We start from the raw sequence: 26,092 nt of genomic DNA, 5'->3' as shown, positions 1-26,092 counted from the left end.
TTTTCCAAGGAGTCCTCTGTTCTCATTTGATATGACAAAGTATTTGAACTTCTGCTCCAGGATCTCTCTTTCCAGTCAAAGTTGATTTTCATTAGGATCGACTGATTTGATCTCCTTGCAGACTAAGGGACTCTCAAGAGTCTTCTCCAGCAAAATAGAAATAGAAAAAGTGGCATCTTCCCACCAAGAGGACCCATCCCAAAAGCCATGTACTGTAGGAGAAGAGAAGGCAGAACTGAGGGGCAGAGTTAAACACATCATCAGCTTAAAGTCATGGCATTCCCACAAGCGCTTCAAGTCCAACCTTCCTGAATTCCATTGACCCTTTGTCAACCCTGAAGTGAACCTGGCTGGGGCCATCTTTGAGGCTTCAGGGCTGCCACTAGATGGGTGGGGGAGAGAAATAGTTAGATGGGGTGTTGTAGTCAAAATAATAAGTTTTCCTGTGGGAACCAAGGTCATTCCAAGAGGTGGCTAGGAGGGGAGGAGTAAACTGGACCATGTGACTGATGACTTGGGGAAGGAGGGAAACATTCACTTTTTAATTAGGTGAAAACTGCAGGAATTTTCAGAGTCACTTTTCACCAGTTGTGCCAATATGATGCATCCAGTAAATTGTTCCTTGAGGAATCTATCTGCTTCGGAATTCTGCTGACACCGTTATTTGGTATTGAATTTTAGTTGACCAGATTCTTTCATATAGGCTGGAATAAATAGTAATAGCACTTAGACTTATATACCACTTTACAGTGCTTTACAGCCCTCTCTAAGCGGTTTACAGAGTCGCTGTCAGGTTTCCAACAGATGCCCTAATTAAATCATGAGTCTCGAGCCAAGTTTCAAAAGAAATCCATTTATTTATTAGGAGCAACATGTCAGCACGTAGCCAAGTGAAGTCAGCTCTGCCCCACGTAATTTACGGCCCAACTATGACCCTGTTACTCCCATCCTCCCAGGGTGTGTCATAAATCACATTCTCCAACAGACCACTTTCACGGGCTGAAGAGTTCACACCTCTCCGGCTGGCTCTGGTAACCTAGGTTGCAGCCTTGAGAAAGGTATGCGTGGAATGTGCTTCTGGTTGCAGCTGCCGTGCTGCTCTGTCAGTTTTTCCCCCTCCTGCCTATGGCAACTCGAGAGCAGGCCAGGAATGCTTTACAAGTTGACAGTCAGCCTATTGCCCCCAACAATCTGGGTCCTCATTTTACCCACCTCGGAAGGATGGAAGGCAGAGTCAACCTTGAGCCTGGTGAGATTCAAACTGCCAAATTGCAGGCAGCCGGCAGTCAGCAGAAGTAGCCTGCAGTACTGCACTCTCACCACTGCGCCACCGTGGCTCAAATCTCCTATGCTGCAACCTAACCAATGGTCCAGATTCTTTGCACCTGACAAGCCCGTCTTTTTTTAAAATTGCAAATAGACAAATGCCTGCAAAGATATGTCAGAGGAATACTAACGATGTGTTTCCTAGGGCGTGGGGGAGCAGTGTGAAGAGGATTATTATTACATCAAAATCTGTAATGCTTCCAATGGCAAGATATGATACGTCTTCTTTGTTGTTCCATGCACTAATTAACCAAGGAGAAAATTACCGCATAGCTGATGATGTTCCCTGATGTCTTAACTAGCAGAAGGAAGGCAGATAAAAAGTTATGTTCAGTTTGGCTTATGAGCCACAGTGGAGAGAAGAAAGAGAGTGAGAACAGTGCTCTGTGGAAGAGCCCCGTTCCTCATGATTGTGTTAGAATGAATTACTAAGTTTGATGGAGACTAGTTAATTACTATTAACCAACCCAATGGGGAGCCCTATTTCCATCTTTCTGAGCCACGGTGGTGCAGTGGTTAAAGTGCAGTATTGCAGGCTACTTCTGCTGACTGCCGGCCGCCTGCAAATTGGCAGTTCAAATCTCACCAGGGTCAAGGTTGACTCAGCCTTCCATCCTTCCGAGGTGGGTAAAATGAGGACCCAGATTGTTGGGGACAATATCCTGACTCTATAAAGTGCTTAGAGAGGGCTGTAAAGGACTGTGAAGCACTATATAAGTCTAAGTGCTATTGCGAAGGAAGGAAGGAAGGGAGGGAGGGAGGGAGGGAGGAAGGAAGGAAGGAAGGAAGGAAAGAAGGAGCTGTGGTGGCGCAGTGGTTAGAATGCAGTATTGCAGGCTGACTCTGCCCACTGTCAGCAGTTCGATCCTGACTGGCTCAAGCTTGATTCAGCCTTCCATCTTTCTGAGGTAGGTAAAATAAGGACCCATATGCTGACTCTGTAAACCACTTAGAGAGAGTTATAAAAGCACTGTAAAGCGATATAGAAGTCTAAGTGCTCCTGTAGTATTGCTTTATTATTGACTATTTTAACTTGCTTCATTTTGCAGTGCCCAACAGCTACCAAGGCAACATTTGGAGTGCACATTAAAGTCGTAGGAGACTGGACAGGTATGTGAACAGCCCAGCTATGCACTTTCTCTTGTAATGAATACCTTGATAACAAAATCCCAACCATTTGTGTGCCATTGAAGAGTGTAACCCCTGTTTCCCACCTGCAGCCTCCCAGCAATTTAATTGTGGAATGAATTGATTGGCGTATGCTCATAGACACTCTACTCTTCTAAAACTGGATAACAGGTCTTGTCAATCATAAATACAGGTAGTCCTCGACTTACAACAGTTCATTTAGTGAACATTCAAAGTTACGACATTGAAAAGTGTGACTTATGACCGTTTTTCATAGTTATGACCTTTGCAGCATGTGATCAAAATTCAGATGCTTGCCAACTGGTTCATACTTATGACCGTCGCTGTGTCCCAAGGTCTCGTGATCCCCTTTTGCAACCTTCTGACAAGCTAAATCAATGGAGGAAGCCAGAGTCATTCAAGCTGGCTAATTTACCAACTGCAGTGATTCACTTAATAACTGTGGCAAGAAAAGTCGTAAAATGGGGTGAAACTCACTTAACAGATGTCTCACTTAACAATATAAACTTTGGACTCAATTGTGGTCACAGGTTGAGGACTACCTGTAAGGTGGCTTGATTTGTTTCTGTTTGAGTGTGTGTTTGTGTGTGTAAAAGAAAGTCAGATGCAAGAGCCACTTATGAATAGCTAAAGTTAGCAACTTTATTGTCTACCACTTATATTACAAGAATGTCACCAGACTGCTTGCCTTTCCCTGGGAACAGTCTGGTAAAGCTTCATGGATCTTGGGGGAGGTCGCATGTCGCTTGTGGTTACAAATGACTCCAAGCTAGGCCCTCACTTGACTCCTCCTTCCAGCCTCACTGGCAGTTTGTTTGTTTTATCTATAAAATTTATTGGCTACCCACGTTACTTCAAGGTAAATCTCAGCAGCTTACAATCGTAACACAGAGAGATTTTGTGTGCTATGCCTTTATTTCCCTTGCATTGTATCTGGGAATTGTCACAGAAAATGTGTCCTTGCTTGGTAAGAGATTTTTGTACCAGCTGTTTGATTGCCTTCCCAATTACTTAACATCTATATCATATTGTGATTGCCACATTACCTTTCATTTCACCATATGCTTCTCCTCCTGGATGGTGGGAAACATCCTTTCAGCTCACATAGTCCACTGGAATTCTGTGGTTTTCTTTTAATATTTTGCATCAAGCAGGTTGGCTAGAAAGGCAATTGAATGAATGAAAATGGCTTAACATTCGGATGAACAATGCGGGGGGAAAACCCTAGCAGTTATAAAAATATAGGACAGATAGAGTTGATTTATTTGAGGAAGAGGGAATTCAGTTAATGGAGGGTGTTTTTCCCCTTTTTAGTGCTGTAAATATTTACTGTGTGTTATATCTCACGAGTATGTGTCATTTGCATTGTAATGCAAATATGAAAATGATCCCATTTGCATACGCGTACGTGATTTGTGTACACAAATATTACCAAAAAAATTAAAATAGTTTTTACTAAAAGATTTTATAACTATAATACAGTCAAAAGATAAAATAATGTAAGTGTGAAAAAGAAAAGAGAAAAGAGACAAAGAAGAAAACAAGTTAGAAAGAAGAAAAAGAAAGAAAATGGAAAACATGAAAAGGAAATATAAAGGAGTAGCTTCTGATGTTCCTCTAAGCCAGGGGTGTGAAACTCAAGGGCCGGGGGCCGGATCCAGCCTGCAGAGTGCTTAGATTTGGCCTGCAGGGCCACCCTTGCAAAAGGTTGCAAGAGGCCGTCACAGCCTAAAACGGTGTTCGGGAGCCCATTTTCGTGGCAGAGCGCTTGGGCCACCACAGGCATCCCTGACATGAGTGACATCAAGCTGGCCATGCCCACCCCAGCCACACCCACCCCAGTCCTCCCGAGGTCAAACATAACCCTGATGTGGCCTCAATGAAATCAAGTTTGACACCCCTGCTCTAATCAGTTTTATACGTACAATTCTAATCAAACCTCTCTCTAACCTGACATCATAATTCTCTTCTTTCTATAACTTAATTCTTTGTAATCATCAAAAAACTGTGAGTCACAAAATCGGCTTCTTTTTATGCAAAAAGTCCATAAGGGGTTTCCAGCCATTGATAAATGTCAATAAAGGCCTTTCCTTAATCAAAGAAGCCAGTTCGTCATCTCAGCAAGTTCTGACAATTTCACTAACCGTTGCTCCATGATGGCTAATGCCAAATCTCCCCATCTTTGTCCATGTAGTAATCTCACCATAATAATCATATATTGAAATGATCTTCCATGATTTCTAATTGTTTTACCAGCAGTCCTTAAAGGAAAAGTTCTGACTTCAGTTTAATTATACACTTTAATATTCGCTGTATCAATATCGATTCCAAAAACTCTTGGAACTCTTTGATTCCAAGGATATTTTATTTTAGCTTTTTTACATGTCCACCAATCATGATAAAATGTCCCTTCACGTTGTTCATTCTTCCAAGATTTTCAGCCTTTATATGTTCTAGAATCTAGATGTAATTTCTCTGGTGTTATGTACCAATAATACCTTATTTAAAAATTCTCTTTAAGATCGTAACAATATAAATTTCAACCCTTTTGACCACATGTTTTCTCGGATCCATCTGTATCTATAACCAACATTCTTCGCCCATTTTATCATACATTCTTTAACCTGTTCTTCTTCCGTTTCAAATTTCAACAAAAGTTTACAAATTTTAGCAAGGGTCTTTTCATCATTGGTGCATAATGGCACCTTAATTTCTTTTTTACTTTCTTTCGTATCATCTTTTTATCCATATTAATATTTTCTGTAAGGAAAAAATGATTGACAACTATCGTATTTTTCGGAGTATAAGACGCACCGGAGTATAAGATGCACCTTAGTTTTTGGGGAGGAAAATAAGAAAAAAGCTGATTGGCAGGTGTATCTACCTCCCGGAATACCGTTCCCAATCAGCTGTTCTCAGAGGTGAATTTTAGCAACAGGTTCCTTGGTTTTGAGCTCTCTGCCTTGCTTTTTTTTGCATTTTTTTCTGCCTCTGAAACTTCTGAAACTGTTTCAGAAAAAACTTCTTTTCCTGCCTCTGAAAGCCTCCGAAACAGAGCTTCATAAAAAAAGCCCCTGAACCTCTGTTTGTGGGCTTCTTTTCTGAAGCTTCGTTTCTGATGCTTTTTTCAGCCTCTGAAACCTCCATTTGAGAGGCTGGGCGGGACTACATTCGGAGTATAAGACGCACCTAGATTTTCACCCTCTTTTTTGGCGGAAAAAGGTGCGTCTTATACTCCGAAAAATACGGTATATCTTTCTGCCATTTATCCATTTTAAATTTTCTGTAAGAAAAAAAATGATTGACAACTATATCCTTTTGCCGTTAGTTGCTCTCTTGATTTAATTTTATATTCCCTTGGTCATTCTCCAATAATGCTGAGATCCATAGATCAGGTTGTGCACTTCTGACTCTAAAAATCTTCTGTTTCTCTGTAACGACCATTCTTTCATCCAAACCAGACAATAACCTGCAAAATACAAATTCATATCCACTAAACCCAATCCTCTTTCCTTTGCCTCTTGTAATACTATGTGGGTTTTTCCCTTTGCCGTATAAATTTAGATATATCACCTTGCCACTACTTGAATGATAACATCAGTTGTCAAAACAGGTATTGTTTGAAATAAAAATGTCATTCCAAGCAAAACGTTCATTTTTAACTAATTCTGGATAGGAACTTTTGAGGGGAGCTGTGACCCAATAACATGTTGATGCTTTCTCTGATGCGGGAATAAGGAAAATCAAATTCACATCATCATAACCATCCTGGTAAATCAGAACAGCATACAGCACTCCTTAATCTCTTTTATTTTCTAATTATATTCTAGACGTTCATTAGAATGTATTTCTCTGTAGAAGACATTCTTGGCAGGAATACAGTTTGCTTTAATAAAAAAAGTATCCATTCCAGAAACTGTCCTAAATAATTAAGGTGGAAAGATAGAACACCTGCTGAAGTACTTAGGGAGTAAAAAACAGATATAGGGAATATCTTCCTGACCAGTGTACTCCCTGTTCTTGTTTGAAAAGTATTGCCAAAAAGCAAAGCAAGGCAAGAATTAGCCAATGAGATGTGTTATGTGTTTTTCAAGAATCTTTGCATGGATTCGTATGCAGAAACCATAGGTGAGCTCAAAATAGGTAATGGGTGTCTTATGGGCTAATATGCCTTACTAGTATCCAGTTATTATTATAAAAATAACCTTGGTGGCGCAGCAGACTAAAGTGCTGTTAAATAGCACCAGCTGCCTGCAATTACTGCAAGTTCAAATCTCACCAGGCTCAAGGTTGACTCAGCCTTCCATCCTTTCGATGTAAAATGAGGACCCGGATTGTGGGGGCAATAAGCTGACTTTGTATAAATATACAAAAGTATGAAGGCTATTGCTTAATGCATTGTAAGCCGCCCTGAGTCTCCAGAGAAGGGCGGCATATAAATCGAACCAATAAAATAAATAAACAAACAAACAAACAAACAAACAAACAAACAAACAATTAGTATAATAGTATTATACTTATTAGTATCCAGGACGCGGTGGCTCAGTGGCTAAAATGCTGAGCTTGTCGATCGAAAGGTCGGCAGTTCAGTGGTTCGAATCCCTAGTGCCATGTAATGGGGGTGAGCTCCCATCACTTGTCTCAGCTTCTGCCAACCTAGCAGTTCAAAAGCATGTAAAAAAATGCAAGTAGAAAAATAGGGACCACCTTTGGTGGGAAGGTAACAGTGTTCTGTGCACCTCTGGCGTTTAGTCATGCCAGCCACATGACCACGGAGACGTCTTCGGATAATGCTGTCTCTTTGGCTTTGAAACAGAGATGAGCACCGCCCCCTAGAGTCAGGAATGACTAGCACATATGTGTGAGGAGAACCTTTACCTTTACCTTTATGTCTTACTAGCTTAAATCATGATGGCCACCATGATTGTCAAGAGACTCATCAACCCCTGGATTGGCCTCTGCTGGGTAAATGTATTGATTTATTGCTTAGATTTGTTAAGGTCAGCCGAAAAAGCACACAGGAGCTCTGTAGACCTTTGTGGCCTGCTGTATTTTAGCAATAAGAAGAAGGCCCTCCCGGTAGAACAATATATCTCCCGAGTACCCCAAGGGATGTGATTAAATAGATGAAGTGTTGGAGAATGGAATCACTAGTGACCACCGTTGGATAGCTTTGATTCAGATTTTTAGGGAAGGAGATGGAGAGCGAGAATAAACTTGTGACTTTTGAGCAGAGACAGTGACAATGATTGCTTACTGGGTAATTTAAATTAAAAATAGGCTAGGCTAGGCTAGGCTAGGCTAGGCTAGGCTAGGCTAGGCTAGGCTAGGCTAGGCTAGGCCAGAACAGAACAGAACAGAACAGAACAGAACAGAACAGAACAGAATAGAATAGAATTATTTATTGGTCAAGTGTGATTGAAGGACAAGGAATTTGTCTTTGGTGCAAATGCTCTCAGTGTACATAAAGAAAAATAAAATACATTCATCAAGAATCATAAGATACAACACTTGATAGTGATAGTCATAAGTTATTAATAAGCAATCAAATCGTATTAAAAGGTAAAGGTAAAGTTTCCCCTTGCACATATGTGCTAGTCGTTCCTGAATCTAGGGGGCAGTGCTCATCTCTGTTTCAAAGCCGAAGAGCCAGCGCTGTCTGAAGACGTCTCCGTGGTCATGTGGCCAACATGACTAAACGCCAAAGGCGCACGGAATGCTGCTACCTTCCCACCAAAGGTAGTCCCTATTTTTCTACTTGCATTTTTTATGTGCTTTTGAACTGCTAGGTTGGCAGACACTGGAACAAGTAACGGGAGCTCACCCCATTACGTGGCACTAGGGATTCGAACCACTGAACTGCTGACCTTTCGATTGACGAGTTCAGCATCTTAGCCACTGAGCCATCATGTCCCTGGCCAAATCATATTAGGAAACAAATAAAACAATATAAATTGTAAAGATACAAGCAACATGGTTATAGCCATAAGTGGGAAGAGATAGGTACTAGTAAAGATGAGAAGAATAGTAATACAGGCTTAGTAGTTAATTTGACAGTGTTGTGGGGATTAGTTGTTTAACAGAGTGATGGCATTCGGGAAAAAAGCTGTCCTTGTATCTAGTTGTTCTAGTTGTGTAGTCCTTGACTTAGGGACACAACTGAGCCCAAAATTTGTGTTGCTAAGTAAGGCAGTTGTTATGTGAGTTTTGCCTCATTTTATGACCTTTCTTGCCACAGTTTTTAAGCAAACAACTTAACTTAAAATGATCTAATCTATTATGGAAACTCTTCAAGCACAACCAAGGAAGCCTCCCACAATTCCTAGATTTCACAGTTTTATGGAGAAAAATAAAATGTTTTTTTCTGTGGGGGAGGGGGGAGCAGCATTCACAAAGCTGTCATCTTTGGCTGACAATGAAACAGGGGAATTACAGTCAAATCATAGACATAGAGTTCAACTTCCTGTACAGTACCGGAATAAAAATTAGAGCATCTGTGACAGATGGCCGTCTAGCCTCTGAAAGCTGAAAGGGGCCATTTAGGCTATCTTATCCCAATCCCTATTTGGCACAAAAATACAGATTACAGCAGCCCTGACAGATGGCTGCCTCATCTCTGCCTGAGCATAATCAATGAATGAGAACCTACCACCTCTCTTAGTAATTGCATCTTCTATTGACCGAAATGCTCTTTGCTTCTTAGACACTTTTTTCATATCGTTAAATCTGAATCTGTGTCCCTTTTGATTCCATGCACGGTGGAACGAAGAAGAAGAAGAAGAGATCTTGTCCAAAAATGTGTGGCTTCCTTTATCAGTTGATTCTGAAACCCAATTGAACATGCTAATTTTTATCTTTAAATTATTAAATGGCTTGGAACCATTTAATGTTAAAGGGATTTCTTTATCTCTTATAGCTAGATGATGGATAGGGCCTTTTCTGTGGTGTCTTCAAAGTTAAAAGGAATGTCTTGCTATTTAGGATTTCCAGGTCCTATCCTTACCAGCTTTTAGGAAAACTATACTCATTCATTCATTCATTCATTCATTCATTCATTCTAGTTTCCCCTGAATGAGGGATAGTTCTGTCTATCCTGCAGACCTGGGAGTTTATAAACTTGATGTCCTATAAATATTTCATTTTCCTGTTCTCTATTCCATCAGCTTGTATACTTTCTTTTTGTCCTTTGTATTTGATTGGACGGAGCATCTTCGTGTTTTAGATATATTGCTAATAACCTGGCCATTCTGAGAAATCCAGAGAAACTCAGATGGTGTTTTGTTTTTAATTCAAAATAAACCATTAAAAATGCACATAAAAGCCAACCAAGACATGCATACCAAGTAGGAGACCTCATCTGAATGTCTTTAAATAAAAAAATCAAAATCAAAAGAGCCTTGATAGTACAGTGGTTTAGAGCACCCTGTCATTAACACAGCTGCCTGCAATTACTGCAGGTTCGAACCTTACCAGGCTCAAGGTTGACTCAGCCTTCCATCCTTTCTAAGGTAGGTTAAATGAGGACCCAGTTTGTGGGGACAATAAGCTGACTTTGTATAAATATACAAAAGTATGAAGGCTATTGCTTAGCGCATTGTAAGCCGCCCTGAGTCTCTGGAGAAGGGCGGCATATAAATCAAATTAAAAAAAAAAATAGCAAAGGTTCTCCGTTTGAGACCCTTCAATCTTAACTCCCAGAGAAGATACTCCTGTGTTTCCTCAATTATTTCTGTTAGTCAGAACTGCATGGCAATAAGAAACATAAGCATCAAAGAGACGAGATCCTGGGAAATGCATGATTCTTTCTCACAGCTTTCCCTGGCAGATTGAGCCTAAATTAGCAGAAAGTTTACTGGGAATCCAGCTGCAGAATAAATGACTCACTACTGTTGTTCACTCCAAAACAGCTATTGAAAGAATCTATTTCCTTCTTCCCTTGTTTCAGGATTCTTTCCCTGAGTTATCCAACTCTTATGCATTGCATTGCTCCCATCGTTCAAAAAAATAAACAAATCCAAAACAAAAGGAGAGCGAAAAGAGGTTATGACAAAGATCTCTCCTTCCCCAGTTTTGCTTCTATTATTTATTTAACAGTGACTGTGAGAGGGATCTTGGAGTCTTAGTGGACAACCAGCTAAATATGAGCCAGCAGCGTGCAATCCTAAATTGCCTTAACACAGGGATACAATCAAGATCAAGTGAGGTACTAATACCACTCTATAAAGCCTTAGTAAGACCACACGTAGAGTACTGCATCCAGTTTTGGTCACCACACTATAAAAAAAAGATGTTGAGAGTCTAGAAAAAGTGCAGAGAAGAGCAACCAAGATGATTAGGGGACTGGAAACTAAAACATACGAAGAACGGTTGCAGGAACTGGGCATGGCTAGTCTAGTGAAGAGAAGGACCAGGGGAGACATGATGGCAGCCTTCCAATATTTGAGGAGCTGCCACAGTGAGGAGGGGGTCAAGCTATTTTCCAAAGCACCTGAAGGCCAAACAAGGAATAATGGATGGAAACTGATGAAGGAGAGATTCAACCTAGAAATGAGGAGGAACTTTCTGACAGTGAGAACAATCAACCAATGGAACAGAAGTTGCCTTTGGAAGTTGTGGGAGCTTCATCACTTGAGACTTTCAAGAAGAGATTGGACTGCCATTTGTCAGTAATGGTGTAGGGTCTCCTGCTTGAGCAGGGTGTTGGACTAGAAGATCTACAAGGTCCCTTCCAACTCTGTTAATCTTTAATCTATTTTGCAAAAGTTCTAAGTTGTTTTATTTTAACGATTTATAGAGCTGTCTGTCCTACAATAACAACCTCTGGCCAACACACAAAGATTAAAACCATTATAATATGATGTACTAGTTAAACAGAAAGCCCTAACCATATCTCCAAAAGACTGCCTGGCTCAAAAAACCTAGTTCAGGAACCAGATCTTCAGATCCTTACAGTAGGGTTGGAGCTCTGGAGAGATGCTCTTGGGGGAAGCTGTTCCACAGGACAGGGGCAGACCCAAAGTAGGCACAACTCTGAGGTTCAACAGGATGCCCATGTTAAGGCAACAGACCTGGAATGCACCCTCACTGCTAGATCTGGGGGGGGAGACAGAAACAATGGGGAACTTGTGATCTTGCAAAGCGACGGTCCTGTAGCATGTAGGTCTTTATAGGTGGTAATCAGTACCTTGAATTGGATTTGGCAGCTCACTGGGAACCAACACAGATCGCAGAAGAGCGGAATTACAGTATATGAGTGTATTGAGAGACACCCCCCCCCCCAAAAAACTGCTCATACCATCATTCTGGACCAGCTGCAACATGCACCTATCAACTGCAGTGGTTCTCAACCTTTTCTTCATGGCAGACCCCCTTTAAATACCTTTTGTGGCCACAGACCATGGCCAGATTTAACTCAAGGTTTAAACATAAAATTTCTCCAAGCCTTAGTGGACTCCCTATGACGACAGCCCCCCTAGAGGTCTGCAGACCATAAGTTGAGAACCATTGATCATCTGTCTGTCTGTCTATATCTATATCATCACTCTCTCCCTCCATATCTCTCTCTCTATGTTTGTCTGTCTGTCTGTCTATCTATCTATCAATCATTATCTAGCTATCTAGCTATCTATCTAGCTATCTATCATTATTATCTCTATCTATCTATCTATCTATCTATCTATCTATCTATCTATCTATCTATCTATCTATCTCTCCATCCATCCATCCTTCTATCTATCTATCCATCCATCCAATTTATTGGCCAACAATTTTATCCCAACTGTGCAGCATCCAAACACTCTTCAAGGGCAGCCCCCATTGAGCATGTTACAGTAATCCTAATGATAGGTGTATAAGGCATGAGTCACATGAGCAGAGTTAGCTCGGTGGAATAATCATTGTCAGTTTCAACGCAAGTTCACCAGGATGAAAGGAAAAAGAAGCAAGATAGAATCCTAATATTTTCCAACAGCTGATGCCCTAAACCTGTGTTTTTCAAACTTGCCAACTTTTAACATGTGTCAACTTCAATTCCCAGAATTTCCCAGCTGGCATGTGAAGTTGAAGCCCACACATGTTAAAGTTGCCAGGTTTGAAAAAAACTGTGCTCTAAACTATCCATGATTAAGAATTTGATCCATTTTTAGCAGAAACTTCACAACAATGTACAAGTAATCCTTGAGTTGCAACCTTAACGGAGCTTGCTCACTACAGTCATAAGTCATAACAGTAAAAAAAAAACAAAAAAACCAGATTGGTCACATGACCAACCCAATTTTAAAATGGTAGTTGCAGCGGTAGGGAACCGAATGTGGTGGCCGCTAAGCGAACCACTGTTTACCATGGGAGAGAAAGTAGAAGTACATCACCGCAAACAGCCGTAAATGCAGTCATATTGCTGAGCACCTCGAGTGCGATCACGCAACCCAAGGTGACTGTCAGAACTTCAGATCTGGGTCGTAAGTCCTCTTTTTCAGGTAGGTCATAACTTTGAATGGCTGCTGAGCAACTGGTCGTAAGTCGAGGACTACCTGAATACAATTCTGAATGTTTGCAAGAGCACAAGCCTCTTATGGGGGATTTTGGTCTTAGAAAATTTAGAATTTCGCCGTCTTCGGTCTGACCTAAGCATAGCTCATAAAATTATCTGCTACAATGTCCTACCTGTCAATGACTACTTCAGTTTCAACCACAACAATACACGAGCACACAAGAGAAACAAACTTAAAGTCAACTGCTCCAAACTCAATTGCAGAAAATACGACTTCAGCAACAGAGTGGTCAACGCCTGGAATGCACTACCTGACTCTGTGGTTTCATCCCCAAACCCCCCAAAACTTTAACCTTAAGACTGTCTACTGTGGACCTCACCCCATTCCTAAGAGGTCTGTAAGGGGCGTGCATAAGAGCACCAATATGTCTACCGTCCCTGCCCTAATGTTTCCTCTATTTGTATCTATTTTATGTATTCAATTCATGCTTATACTTATATATATTATCTAATACGTACTCGACAAATAAATAAAAATAAATAAATAAAAATAAATAAATAATATTCCCATTCCTCTTTTTTTTTTTTTTTTTTTAAATTGCTTCGTCTCCTCTAGTTTTCCATGGCAGCACTTCGCTGTTGTTAAGCTCTTTCGGGCATCTCTTTCCTGCTAATGAAAAGGAAATTAATTGTGTATGCAAGTATAGCAATTTATGTTGCTACAGCTGTACGCTTCCCATTAGTTGGGAACAAGAAGAAGCATTTGTTTTTCCCAGAGGATTCATGGTTTATATTCTAACTTTCTAGGAATGCTTTCCCCGCCCCCCCCCATCCCTTCTCTTTGTCTCTTTCTTGCACACACATGTTTTATGTAGGCATTGGGGAAAAAACCATAACAGGCTTGTTAGGAAATGGTTATTTGTCTAACTAGTTGGTCAGGCAATATATAAACGAACAATGTATGTTTGCAGTCAGAAAGGTATTATATTGCTTTAAGACTGTATTGCATCATCCTGTATCCTGATTGGCTAAGTTCTGTAGCCAATGTACTTAAGGGAAGTCAGGATCACGGCTTGGGTGGACACTACATCATTTTACCTGCTTATTTGCGGTAATTCTCTATCTCAGCTCAATGTCACTTGTGTCGGGGGCCCCTGTGGTGGCCAAATGCTAAGGCAGGACTTCCCTCAGACCCTCCCTCACACTCATTATAATCTCCTCCCTCCCTTCTTTCTTTCCTTCCTTCCTTCCTTTTCTTCTTTTTCCTTCCCTCTTCCTTCTCCTTTCTTCTTCCTTCCCCTCTTTCTTTATTTTTCCTCCCTTGCTCTCTTTGCATCTTTCCTTCTTTTTCTTTGTCTCTCCTCTTTCCCTTTCTCCTTTCCTGTCCCTTCTTGGATGCTCAAATGCAAAAGGGTAAACATTGCAGGGGAAGGATACTGCAAAATCCCCATTCCCACCCCAATCTGGGGCTAGCCAGAGGTGGTATTTGCTAGTTCTCCGAACTACTCAAAATTTCCGCTACTGGTTCTCCGGGACCTATCAGAACCTGCTGGATTTCACCCCTGGTGTCAGGGTTCCAAATAATGCATCCATAACGAACAGAAGTCCGAGGCAGATAGATTTCTCAAAGAATAGTTTTATTTGACTATATCATATTGGCACAGACTGGTGAAAACCGATTCTGAGTGTTCCCGTGGTTTTCACCTAATTAAAAGTAAAGGTTTGTCTCCCTTCCCCAAACAATCAGTCACATGGTCCAATCAAGGTACCATCCGGTTGCTTGGTAACTTCACTCCTCCTCTCTCCAACCACCTGTGGGAATGTCCTTGGTTCCCATGAGAAAGTATTTTGTTTTGGCTCAAAACCCCAGCTATCTCAATTCCCCCCTCCCTATCCCTCAGCTCCTGTGTGGCAACACAGAAGCCTCAAAATGGCCTCGGTCAGGTCAGCTTCAGGGTTGACAGTTTGGGCTCAGTTGTGGTCGTAAATCAAGGATTACTTGTATTTAAACTGCTTTCCATCTGATTCTTCAAGATTTCCCCCCTTTGCATACATGTTTTAAAATGGTACTTTTTTTCTTCCGAGCCCATTAAGCCTATCCTGCTTGTTTATATTTTTAGAAGAGAAGGAACTTCTTATTCTTTCCTTCCTTTCTTCTTTTTTTCTCTTCAGTAGGTTTTAGACCAAAGTATTTTCTTTTGACTAACTAATGAATGAAGATCTTTTATTCTTTAAGTTCTTAAAGTTGATGTATTCTGCTGACTGATGATAATGCTGGTGCTTTTAACAGCCGAGTTTTATTTTTATAAAATGATCTTTGATTATTTCATCAGCATAACTCCGTAACTCTTTTTAACTCTCCCAGAGAAAGCAGCTCAGTTTAGTTATACAGCATCACTGAATCACAAATGCAGCTGCGAGCAGAAAATAGCTATTTTTTTCTGAAATGTTCCCAAGATTAAGCTGGCAGGAATAGCTAACACCCTAGAAGATAGGCTCAAGATCCAGATGGATCTTGACAGACTTGAACACTGGGCCCTATCTAACAAAATAAAATTCAATATAGAGAAAAGTAAAGTCTTACACTTAAGCAAGAAAAACCAAAAGTACACATATAGACTGGGTGAAACCAGGCTTAATAGCAGTAACTGTGAGAGGGATCTTAGAGTCTTAGTGGACAACCAGCTAAATATGAGCCAGCAGTGTGCAGCGGCAGCCAAAAAAGCCAATGCAATCCTAAATTGCATTAACAGAGGGATACAATCAAGATCGAGTAAGGTACTAATACCACTCTATAAAGCCTTAGTAAGACCACACCTGGAGTACTGCATCCAGTTTTGGTCACCACACTATAAAAAAAGATGTTGAGACTCTAGAAAAAGTGCAGAGAAGAGCAACCAAGATGATTAGGGGCCTGGAGACTAAAACATATAAAGAACGGTTGCAGGAACTGGGCATGGCTAGTCTAGTGAAGAGAAGGACCAGGGGAGACATGATAGCGGTCTTCCAATATTTGAGGGGCTGACACAGAGAGGAGGGGGTCAAGCTATTTTCCAAAGAAGGCCAGACAAGGAATAATGAATGGAAACTGAACGAGGAGAGATTTAACCTGGAAATAAGGAAAAAAATTCTGACAGTGAGAACGATCAACCAATGGAACAGAAATTGCCTTTGGAAGTTGTGGGAGCTTCACCATGTGAGACTTTCAAGAAGAGATTGGACTGCCATTTGTCAGAAATGGTGTAGGGTCTCCTGCTTGGGCGGAGGGTTGGACTAGATGATCTACAAGTTCTCTTCCAACTCTTAATCTGAAAAAAAAAATGTTTTAAGGTGATGTTTCTCAACCTTGGAAACCTGAAGATGTGGACTTCAACTCCCAGAGTTCCCCAGACTAGGGAACTATTATGCGTTTGTCCACACATTTGAAAGTTGCCAAAATTGAGAAGCACTGTTTTAAGGTATTTTATGTAATGTTCTCCTATATCTATCCATAAAAAAGCTTAACTATTATAGCTACTCTGACCTCGACATTTGCCTTTTTAGAACAGGAACAAGCCAGAAATCCAGCTAAGATTTTATTCCTAGTGAAACCATAAAAGAAAATCCTTTGTTTGTTTGATCTGTTTGCTGGGAACAGGAGTCAAATAGATGCAATTAAGCCATAGATAATATAAGATAATTTTATTGTCATTGTATTTATTGTCATAGTACAGATATTCCTCGACTTATGGCAACAATAAGTCCAAATAGAGTTCTGTTGCTAACCAAGACAATTGTTAAGTTAATCACTGCAGTTGTTAAGGTAGTAACACAGTTGTAAAGTGAATGTACTGTGTTTCCCCGAAAATAAGACCCTGTCTTATATTTTTTGGAACCCCGAAATAAGCGCTTGGCCTTATTTTCGGGAAGGTCTTATTATTTTGGGGCGCGTGGAGCAATTTTTGGAGCTCTCCTGTGCATGCGTGTGACAGTACTTGTGCGCAGCGCATGCATATGTAGACGGTGTTCACGCATGTGCATTGCGCATCCCAAAACCGCATGCATGCACAGATGGTGCGATGGCGCATGCAGCGCACAGGGGGGAGCCATGCAAAACCTTTGCGCATGCCCAGATGGTGCATTTGCACATGAAGCGCATGGAGTGGAACCACACAAAAGCCACGCGCATGCACAGATGGTGTCATTGCGTGCGTAGTGTGTGGGGGCATGCAAAAGCCATGCACATGCATAGAGAGTGCAGTTGCATGCACAGTGCACAGGAGACGCGTAAAAGCCATGCACATGTACAGATGGTGCAGTTGTGCGCGCAGCACATGGGGGAGGAGATACGTGTCAGCACAGATAGCACGCACGTACGCAAAACATACTTGTTCGGCACTTGGTGAGTAAAAGATTCGCCACCACTGCACTAAAATCTAGACCAAACCCAGACCAAGCCTTAGTGGCGCAGCAGACTAAAGTGCTGTTAAGTAGCACCAGCTGCCTGCAATTATTGCAAGTTCAAATCTCACCAGGCTCAAGGTTAATTCAGCCTTCCATCCTTTCGAGGTAGGTAAAATGAGGACCCGAATTGTGAGGGCAATAAGATGACTTTGTATAAAAAAAAGAACATCGCTTAGAGGGGGGGCGAAAGCCCTACTAAGCAGGTATATACAAAAAGTATGAAGGCTATTGCTTAACGCATTGTAAGCTGCCCTGAGTCTCCGGAGAAGGGCGGCATATAAACCAATAAATAGATAGATAGATAGATAGATAGATAGATAGATAGATAGATAGATAGATAGATAGATAGATAGATAGATAGATAAATAAATAAACCGGTCTTCAAACATTTCTGCTATTACTACCTGACCATAACAGCTATTATAATAGCCTTATTGTGCTATTCATTCAGGCATGATCTAAATTTGAAAACTGTGTTGACAGGGCTGATTCTTCTGCATCAAAATATTAATGCGTTTGATGATGATTGTTACCATCATTTTACAGAGCGATTTCGAGATCAGCTGCTCCTACATTCAAGCTGGGATGCCGCGATTTTGCCAGTCTTCCATCAAAGATGTCATCCTAAGTAAGTAAATCCAGGAAGAATTTCTAAAACAGGGAACTTTTGATATGACTCACGTTAAGAAGTGAGGTGGGAATACCTGCTGGAGGATAGTCAGCTGATGGATCAGCGTTTTTTGAACACCTAGATTGGCGAGATGCACTTTATTTTGCTTGGGCCTGTATGTTTAAATAACAAAACACACGCTCCTTGGTGTAATTTATACGTATGAGAGTGTTCAACTTTTTCCTGATAACAGATTTTTAGATAATTTTTGTTTACAAGTATGACCACTTTGAGGGAACTTCTGCAAACATATATGAGAAGTAGGTTTGCTAGTATCATTATGTCTTCAAGTATATTTACTTATTTATTAAATTTATTTGCCGCCCCACCTCATTTGAAAGCGACTCTGGGCAACATAAAAATATTAAACTCATCAGAAATAAACATCTCTAACCCAATAAAGTGACAATACAATCAAAGTAAAATCATGATGATTTTAGCTTCCTATGGCCTCCCTCCCTCCCTCCCCCCTCTCCCTCTCTCTCTTTCCCTCTCTTTCTCTCTCTCCCTCTTTTTCTCTCTCCCTCTCCCTTTCCCTCTCTTTCTCTCTCTTCCTCTCCCTCCCTCTCTCCCTCTCTCTCCCTCTCTCTCTTTCTCTATCTCACTTCCCCTCTCCTCTCCCCTCCCCTCTCCCTCTACCCCCTCTCTCTCCCTTTCCCTCCCTTTCTTTCTCTCTCTCTCTTCCCCTCTCCTCCCCCCTCTCTCCCTCTCCCTCTTTCTCTCTCTCTCCCTCTCCTCCTATCTCTTTCTCTCTTTCCCTCTTCCTCTCTCTCCCTCTCTCTCTTTCTCTCTTTCTCTTTCTCTCTCTCTTTCCCTCTCTCTTTCCCTCTTCCTCTCTCTCCCTCTCTCTCTTTCTCTCTCCCTCTCTCTCTTTCTCTTTCTCTTTCCCTCTTCCTCTCTCTCCCTCTCTCCCTCTCTCTCTTTCTCTCTCTCTCTTTCTCTCTCTCTCTTTCCCTCTTCCTCTCCCTCACTCTTTCTTTCTCTCTCTTCCTCTCTCTCTTTCTTTCTCCCTCTCTCTTTCTCTCTCTCTCTCTTTCTCTCCCTCCCTCCCTCTCTTTCTCTCTCTTCCTCTCTCTTTCTCTCTCTCTCTCTTTCTCTCTCTCTCTTTCCCTCTTCCTCTCTCTCCCTCTCTCTCTTTCTCTCTCTCCCTCTCTCTCTTTCTCTCTCTCCCTCTCTCTCTTTCTCTCTCCCGCACTCTTTCTTTCTCTCTCTCCCTCTCTCTCTTTCTTTCTCCCTCTCTCTTTCTCTCTCTCCCTCTCTCTCTTTCTCTCTCCCTCACTCTTTCTTTCTCTCTCTCCCTCTCTCTCTTTCTTTCTCCCTCTCTCTTTCTCTCTCTCTCTCTTTCTCTCCCTCCCTCCCTCTCTTTCTCTCTCTCCCTCTCCCTCTCTCTCTTTCTCTCTCCCTCTCTCTTTCTCTCTCTCTCTCTCTCTCTCACACACACACACACAGAGCATATACATATATGCTGTAGAACAGTTCTTACCAAATGCACACCACTGGTTCTGCTACCAAAGTTGTTATATTGTCAGTGTTGCTGTTGGTATCCATATCCTTGGATAGGAGTAGTTGGCCTTTTAAATTTTCTTTTACAGGTAGTCCTTGACTTAACAACCATTCATGTAGCATGACTGTTCAAAGTTACGACAACAATGGAAAAAGTGACTTCTGATTGTTTTTCACACTTACGACCAGTTGCCGTATCCCCCACGGTGACATCATCAAAATTCGGACACTTGGCAATTGGCATATATTTATTATTATGGTTGTAGTGTCATGTGACACCCCCCCCCTTTTTTTGCAACCTTCAGACAAGTAAAGTCAATGGGGAAGACAGTGTCGCTTAATAATTGTGTTACTCATTTAATAACTGCAGCAAGAAAGGTTGTAAAATGGGGCAAAACTCACTTAACAACTGACTCACCTACCCTGAGGATTACCTCTACTGTCCCTCCACCTACCCTGTTATAAAATAAAAATCTCAGAATTTATTAGCAACCCAGAGGTGACTTCTCCCAAGAAATATTAATTGAACTCACAAATGTTTCTTTCCAAGGCTATATGGCTATAGGTTTACCACTTAATTTGAAACTGAAATAGTGACTTTGTTTTTATTTTACGGTGGCGCAGTGGTGAGAGTGCAGTACTGCAGGCTACTTCTGCTGACTTCTGGCTTCCTGCAATTTGGCAGTTCGAATCTCACCAGGCTCAAGGTTGACTCAGCCTTCCATCCTTCCGAGGTCGGTAAAACGAGGACCCAGATTGTTGGGGCCAAGATGCTGACTCTGTAAACTGCTTAGAATTAGAATTAGAATTTTTTATTGGCCAAGTGTGATTGGACACACAAGGAATTTGTCTTTGATGCATATGCTCTCGGTGTACATAAAAGAAAAGATACGTTCGTCAAGAATCATAAGGTATAACACTTAATGAAAGTCATAGGGTAAATAATAAGCAATCCGGAAACAATATCAATATAAATCGTAAGGATAAAAGCAACAAAATTACAGTCATACAATCATAAGTGGAAGGAGATGGGTGGTGGGAGCGATGAGAAGATGAATAGTAGTGCAGACTTAGTGAATAGTTTGACAGTGTTGAGGGAATTATTTGTTTAGCAGAGTGATGGCATTCGGGGAAAAACTATTCTTGTGTCTAGTTGTTCTGATGTGCAGTGCTTTATAGCACCGTTTTGAGGGTAGGAGTTGAAATAGTTTATGTCCAGGATGCGAGGGGTCTGTAGATATTTTCACAGCCCTCTTTTTGACTCGTGCAGTATGCAGGTCCTCCATGGAAGGCAGGTTGGTAGCCATTGTTTTTTCTGCAGTTCTAATTATCCTCTGAAGTCTGTGTCTGTCTTGTTGGGTTGCAGAACCAAACCAGACAGTTATAGAGGTGCAGATGACAGACTCAGTAATTCCTCTGTAGAACTGGATCAGCAGCTCTTTGGGCAGTTTGAGCTTTCTGAGTTGGCGCAGAAAGAACATTCTTTGTTGTGCCTTTTTGATGTTAGAGAGGGCTGTAAAGCACTGTAAAGCATTCTGTAAGTCTTAAGTGCTATTGCTATTTGTTATATAAAAACAGGATCATTGTATTAGAAAAGTAGCAAAGCATTGTCACCGAAGTGGAAAAATGTACGAAGGTTGTTCCAGATCACAGAGGCTAAATGAGAAATGGCTACTTCGATAATGAATCAGATCCTTTTTTGGGGGAAGGGATCAAGGTTAGAAGCGAATAGATATCAAGTGGTAATGATGGGGTGGGGTGGAAGGCGAGGATTCCTTGATTTAAGAACTGCCCATCTAAAGTTTTTTTTTCCCCAAAAAAAATTGAGATCAGATCTAGAATTGGAAATAAAAACAGAGCTCTTGTGTTTCTGAAAAAAAAAAGAAATGTAGTTTTTCTAACTGAATTTGTGAGAAACAAAAGCCTCTTTTTCAAGGAAGAGAATGTATTCAGACAATCAGAAGACAAATGAACGAGGCTCACACTGTTACTTGGGAGCTCACAGACCATGGAAAAGTACGCAGCTTTGAGTTCATTTTAACACAGCCACAGGCCTTTCGGTTAGTTGCAAGAAATGAAAAATCTGAGCGAGGGGTACAGATGCGAGTTGCCTATTTACGATTCTGAAGTTTAATTGAAATAGTTTATCTTAATTTGATTATTGTTTTGGCTGGCTTGCTTGTACGCTGCTCGGAATTGCAGACTTCGAGCTGGGCGGTCTGATAAATTATTTAAATATTTTACGTGTAAAGTGTAACATAATTTGAATTTTGCAAAATAATGAAAGCTGCTTCTTTCTTTTAAGGCTGTTTTCCTCTTTCTCACTCACTTCTTCCTTCTGCCCTTCTCCTTCCTTCTTTCTTTCCATCCTTCTTTCCTTCCTTCTTCCCTCTTTTCTCTCTCCTTCCTTCCTTCCTTCCTTCCTTCCTTCCTTCCTTCCTTCCTTCCTTCCTTCCTTCCTTCCTTCCTTCCTTCCTCTCTCCCTCCCTTCCTTGCTGCGTTGAAATGATTGGCAGGATCCAGATATTGTCATAATAGCTGTGTGTAGGTGTGAGTGTAGGATGATTGCTTACAAAAAAAAAAAAAAAAAGCAGGATTTTTGACTGTGTAATTTACATGCGAAGAAAAAGCTTCCCACTGCTTCTGCTCTTGATGTTTCCTGGAAGTGAGAACCAAATGGACTGCACATTTTAGCTCCTTGTTCAGTTCCATCAAATCAGTGGGCAGTGGAACCTTCTCTGAAAAACCCACATTGTTTGAAGCACAATCTCACGCTGCTTTAGATTACAAGTCGTACACTCTTTGAAAGGGTAATAGTCTCTCATTACGGCACAGGAACAAGAACTGGCTGAAATCTTTTCCGTAACCAGGCTGATGGCTTGAGTGTGTGGGTGGGTTTGCATTTTCAGGCATGTTTCTAGCCCCTCTTCAGCAGCTAATTAAAGGAGAAACCTTTACCTATGTTTGTTCTGAGCCATTGACTGCTGTTTATAATGCCACCAATTTAAAAGAGAGAGGGAAGAATTTTGCTCATTACAGGAAATGAGTCATTGGCATTGCAGCTCATTAACAAATAAGCTGAAGACTATTGATAGAATATACACGGGTTCTTAAGAAATCCTGGCGAACATTCAGTGCGCACGTATTGAGACTCTTAAATAGCAATAGCACTTAGACTTATATATCACTTTGTAGTGCTTTTACAGCCCTCTCTAAGCGGTTTACAGAGTCAGCATATTGCCCCCAACAATCTGGGTCCTCGTTTTACCCACCTCGGAAGGATGGAAGGCTGAGTCGACCTTGAGCCTGGTGAGATTCGATCTGCCAAACTGCTGGCAGCCGGTGATCAGCAGAAGTAGCCTGCAGTGCTGCACTCTAACCACTGCGCCACCACGGCTCTTAAAGCAGGAACTGTGGATTAAAAATGAGAGCCGATCTGAGTCTTCTCTAGAGAACTACTTGGGATCCACAAATTTGGCAGGATAGTATCTGTAAGGTGGAAAGGTAACAAATAAAGTAATAAATAAAGTAAACACGGGTCCAACTAGATGATCACTGAAAGGCCCTCTTTGTTCTTAATATTGTAAGAGAGAAAATTGCTTGCAATTATATCCAGCACATAGGCAGGCACATTCCTTTCTAGTAGGACTCCTACTTCAAGGCCTCTCAGTTGTCACAGATAAGAACAGTCTAGGTGATTTACACTTTGAAGGTCAGAGTAACAGAGATGTCCATATTGTTGTTTCAACAAGAGATAATTTGAAAAATATGCTTCAGTAACTTTTTAGAAGAATTATTATAACTGTTTTGCAAACTCAGTAATTAGGAAATGTCAATTAAAAAAGACAAATATATAGGACCATATGAATTGCTGACTTCACAGAATCCTTTGTTTGAAACTGTATAAAACTGGAGTCTCATGATCATAACTTTGTTCAGATCTTGAGGTATCAATACCTATCTGATCCTTTATTGCAATAAATAATTAAACTGATTCTGTCTGCCCTAAACGGGATGTTTCTTTAAATTCCCATCTCCACAACATCTGACTCTTTCAAAATCATTGTCACCATACTACATGTTCCATCGATCAAATGTACAGGTACAGATGATGTGAAACCTGGCTCTTGTTTGTCTTTTGAAGACATTTTGCTTCTCCTCCAAGAAGCTTCTTCAGCTCTGACAGGACAGTGGGGAATGGAAGGATTTATATTCCTTGCAGACAGCAAGGTCAATTGCATCCTTTTTAGAGGGCCGTGGAAGCACTTGGAGATTTATCTGGGTCCTCAGGGTCACCTGAGTAGTGCAAATGGTTCCCGTAGTCTGCAGTTTTTTTCCTCTGGAAATCCATTCCTACTCCCACACCATTCAAAGGATTGTTCATCCCAAATTGGATAGCTAAATGTCTGTAGAGATTCTCAGTCATCCAGGTCAGTGGTGAAATCCAATTTTTTTTACTACCGGTTCTGTGGGCGTGGCTTGGTGGGCGGGTGTGGCAGGGGAAGGATACTGCAAAATCCCCATTCCCACCCCACTCAGGGGCCAGCCAGAGATGGCATTTACTAGTTCTCTAAACTACTCAAAACTACCGGTTCTCCGAACTACTCAAAATTTCTGCTACAGGTTCTCAAGAACCTGTCAGAACCTGCTGGATTTCATCCCTGATCCAGGTCATGGTTGTCCCAAAGGTTCTTCTTCTTTTTTTTTTTTTGAATTTTTTTTTTGAAAATTATTAAAAAAAATACAGAAAAAAAAGTATAACAATATGGATAGAATTGCAGAGAGTAATATAATACATATAGAGTTTTAAAGTATCAATTTTCGCCTAGAGAAAGTACAAACCTCCATTAAGCCAACTCATCAAAAGAAAGAAAAGTTTATCCAGGAGAAAGAATTCTCAACTGTCATGCAATGCTCCTATAAATATTTACCCACATTCACATTAAGGTTAATATTTTCATTCTTCTTAAGATGTGGGTTAGTGGGTTGTTGAGTTTGGATTAGGTGACTTATAAAGTCATTTCTTATCATTAGGATTCATATGCTGCTTGCTATTAGGATGCAAACTTGGATCTTCGTATAACCTGCTCTGAGTTTAGCTTTTCCTAAGTCAATGGATGGCCCCCAGTGGGGCCCAGCTGGGACGGGCATCCACTTAGCCTCTTTTCTCAGTGAAGTACATTGCCTCGGGCATGTTTTTTTCATGATTTATTTTACCTTTATTGGAGCATTAGACAACGAGCCCGTAAGAGCTGGAAAGCGCTTTTTGCTTCTCTAAGGAACGTTTGAGTGAATTCCTATTAAGCTTCTCAAAGGGCTTCTTGGCCTCCCTGTTTTCTACATTTTCCAATATTTTGACATTTCAATCTCTTTGCTATTCTACCGTTTTATTTCTGCCTAGAGCCAGAGTGTATATTGACATCCTCTGCACTCTGAACCAATCAATTGGATCGACTGAAGAAGGGATTTTATTGCAAATTACTTGAAACGCGGTCCTAGTTGGGGTTTGGAGGGTGAGCCCTGAAACAGGCCTGCTTCTTTCCAATGGGATGAAGGGGAGGTATGAAAATATCTACAGACCAGGGGTGAAATCCAGCAGGTTCTGACAGGTTTTCTGGAGAACCGGTAGTGGAAATTTTGAGTAGTTCGGAGAACTGGCAAATACCACCTCTGGCTGGTCCCGGAGTGGGGTGGGAATGGAGATTTTGCAATATCCTTCCCCCAGGAGTGGGGTGGGAATGGAGATTTTGCAGTATCCTTCCCTCAGGGGCGGGGTGAGAATGGAGATTTTGCAGTATCCTTCCCTCAGGAGTGGGGTGGGAATGGAGATTTTGCAGTGTCCTTCCCCCAGGAGTGGGGTGGGAATGGAGATTTTGCAGTATCCTTCCCCCAGGAGTGGGGTGGGAATGGAGATTTTGCAGTATCCTTCCCCCAGGAGTGGGGTGGGAATGGAGATTTTACAGTGTCCTTCCCCCAGGAGTGGGGTGGGAATGGAGATTTTGCAGTGTCCTTCCCTCAGGAGTGGGGTGGGAATGGAGATTTTGCAGTATCCTTCCCCCAGGAGTGGGGTGGGAATGGAGATTTTGCAGTATCCTTCCCCCAGGAGTGGGGTGGGAATGGAGATTTTGCAGTATCCTTCCCTCAGGGGTGGGGTGGGGATGGAGATTTTGCAGTATCCTTCCCCCAGGAGTGGGGTGGGAATGGAGATTTTGCAGTATCCTTCCCCCAGGAGTGGGGTGGGAATGGAGATTTTGCAGTATCCTTCCCTCAGGGGCGGGGTGAGAATGGAGATTTTGCAGTATCCTTCCCTCAGGAGTGGGGTGGGAATGGAGATTTTGCAGTGTCCTTCCCTCAGGAGTGGGGTGGGAATGGAGATTTTGCAGTATCCTTCCCCCAGGAGTGGGGTGGGAATGGAGATTTTGCAGTATCCTTCCCCCAGGAGTGGGGTGGGAATGGAGATTTTGCAGTATCCTTCCCTCAGGGGTGGGGTGGGGATGGAGATTTTGCAGTAT

General features: G+C 41.6%; 1 protein-coding gene across 2 annotated transcripts in view; it reads left to right on the top strand.

Moving 5' to 3' along the window:
- The window catches only part of NOX4 (NADPH oxidase 4), a 139,048-nt gene that overhangs the window by 73,458 nt on the left and 39,498 nt on the right, over nt 1–26,092 (top strand). For both annotated transcript variants that reach the window (XM_060686199.2, XM_060686200.2), the window contains exons 12-13: nt 2,376–2,436; nt 17,954–18,035. In XM_060686199.2, the coding sequence (XP_060542182.2) occupies nt 2,376–2,436; nt 17,954–18,035 (143 nt within the window). The remainder of the gene's footprint in view (nt 1–2,375; nt 2,437–17,953; nt 18,036–26,092) is intronic.

This window comes from Pantherophis guttatus, chromosome 5 (assembly GCF_059756535.1).
Source record: "Pantherophis guttatus breed Tessera chromosome 5, ASM5975653v1, whole genome shotgun sequence".
Taxonomy (NCBI): domain Eukaryota; kingdom Metazoa; phylum Chordata; class Lepidosauria; order Squamata; family Colubridae; genus Pantherophis; species Pantherophis guttatus.
The sequence above is the reverse complement of the archived record's forward strand: the minus strand, read 5'-3'. Positions and strand labels throughout refer to the sequence as shown.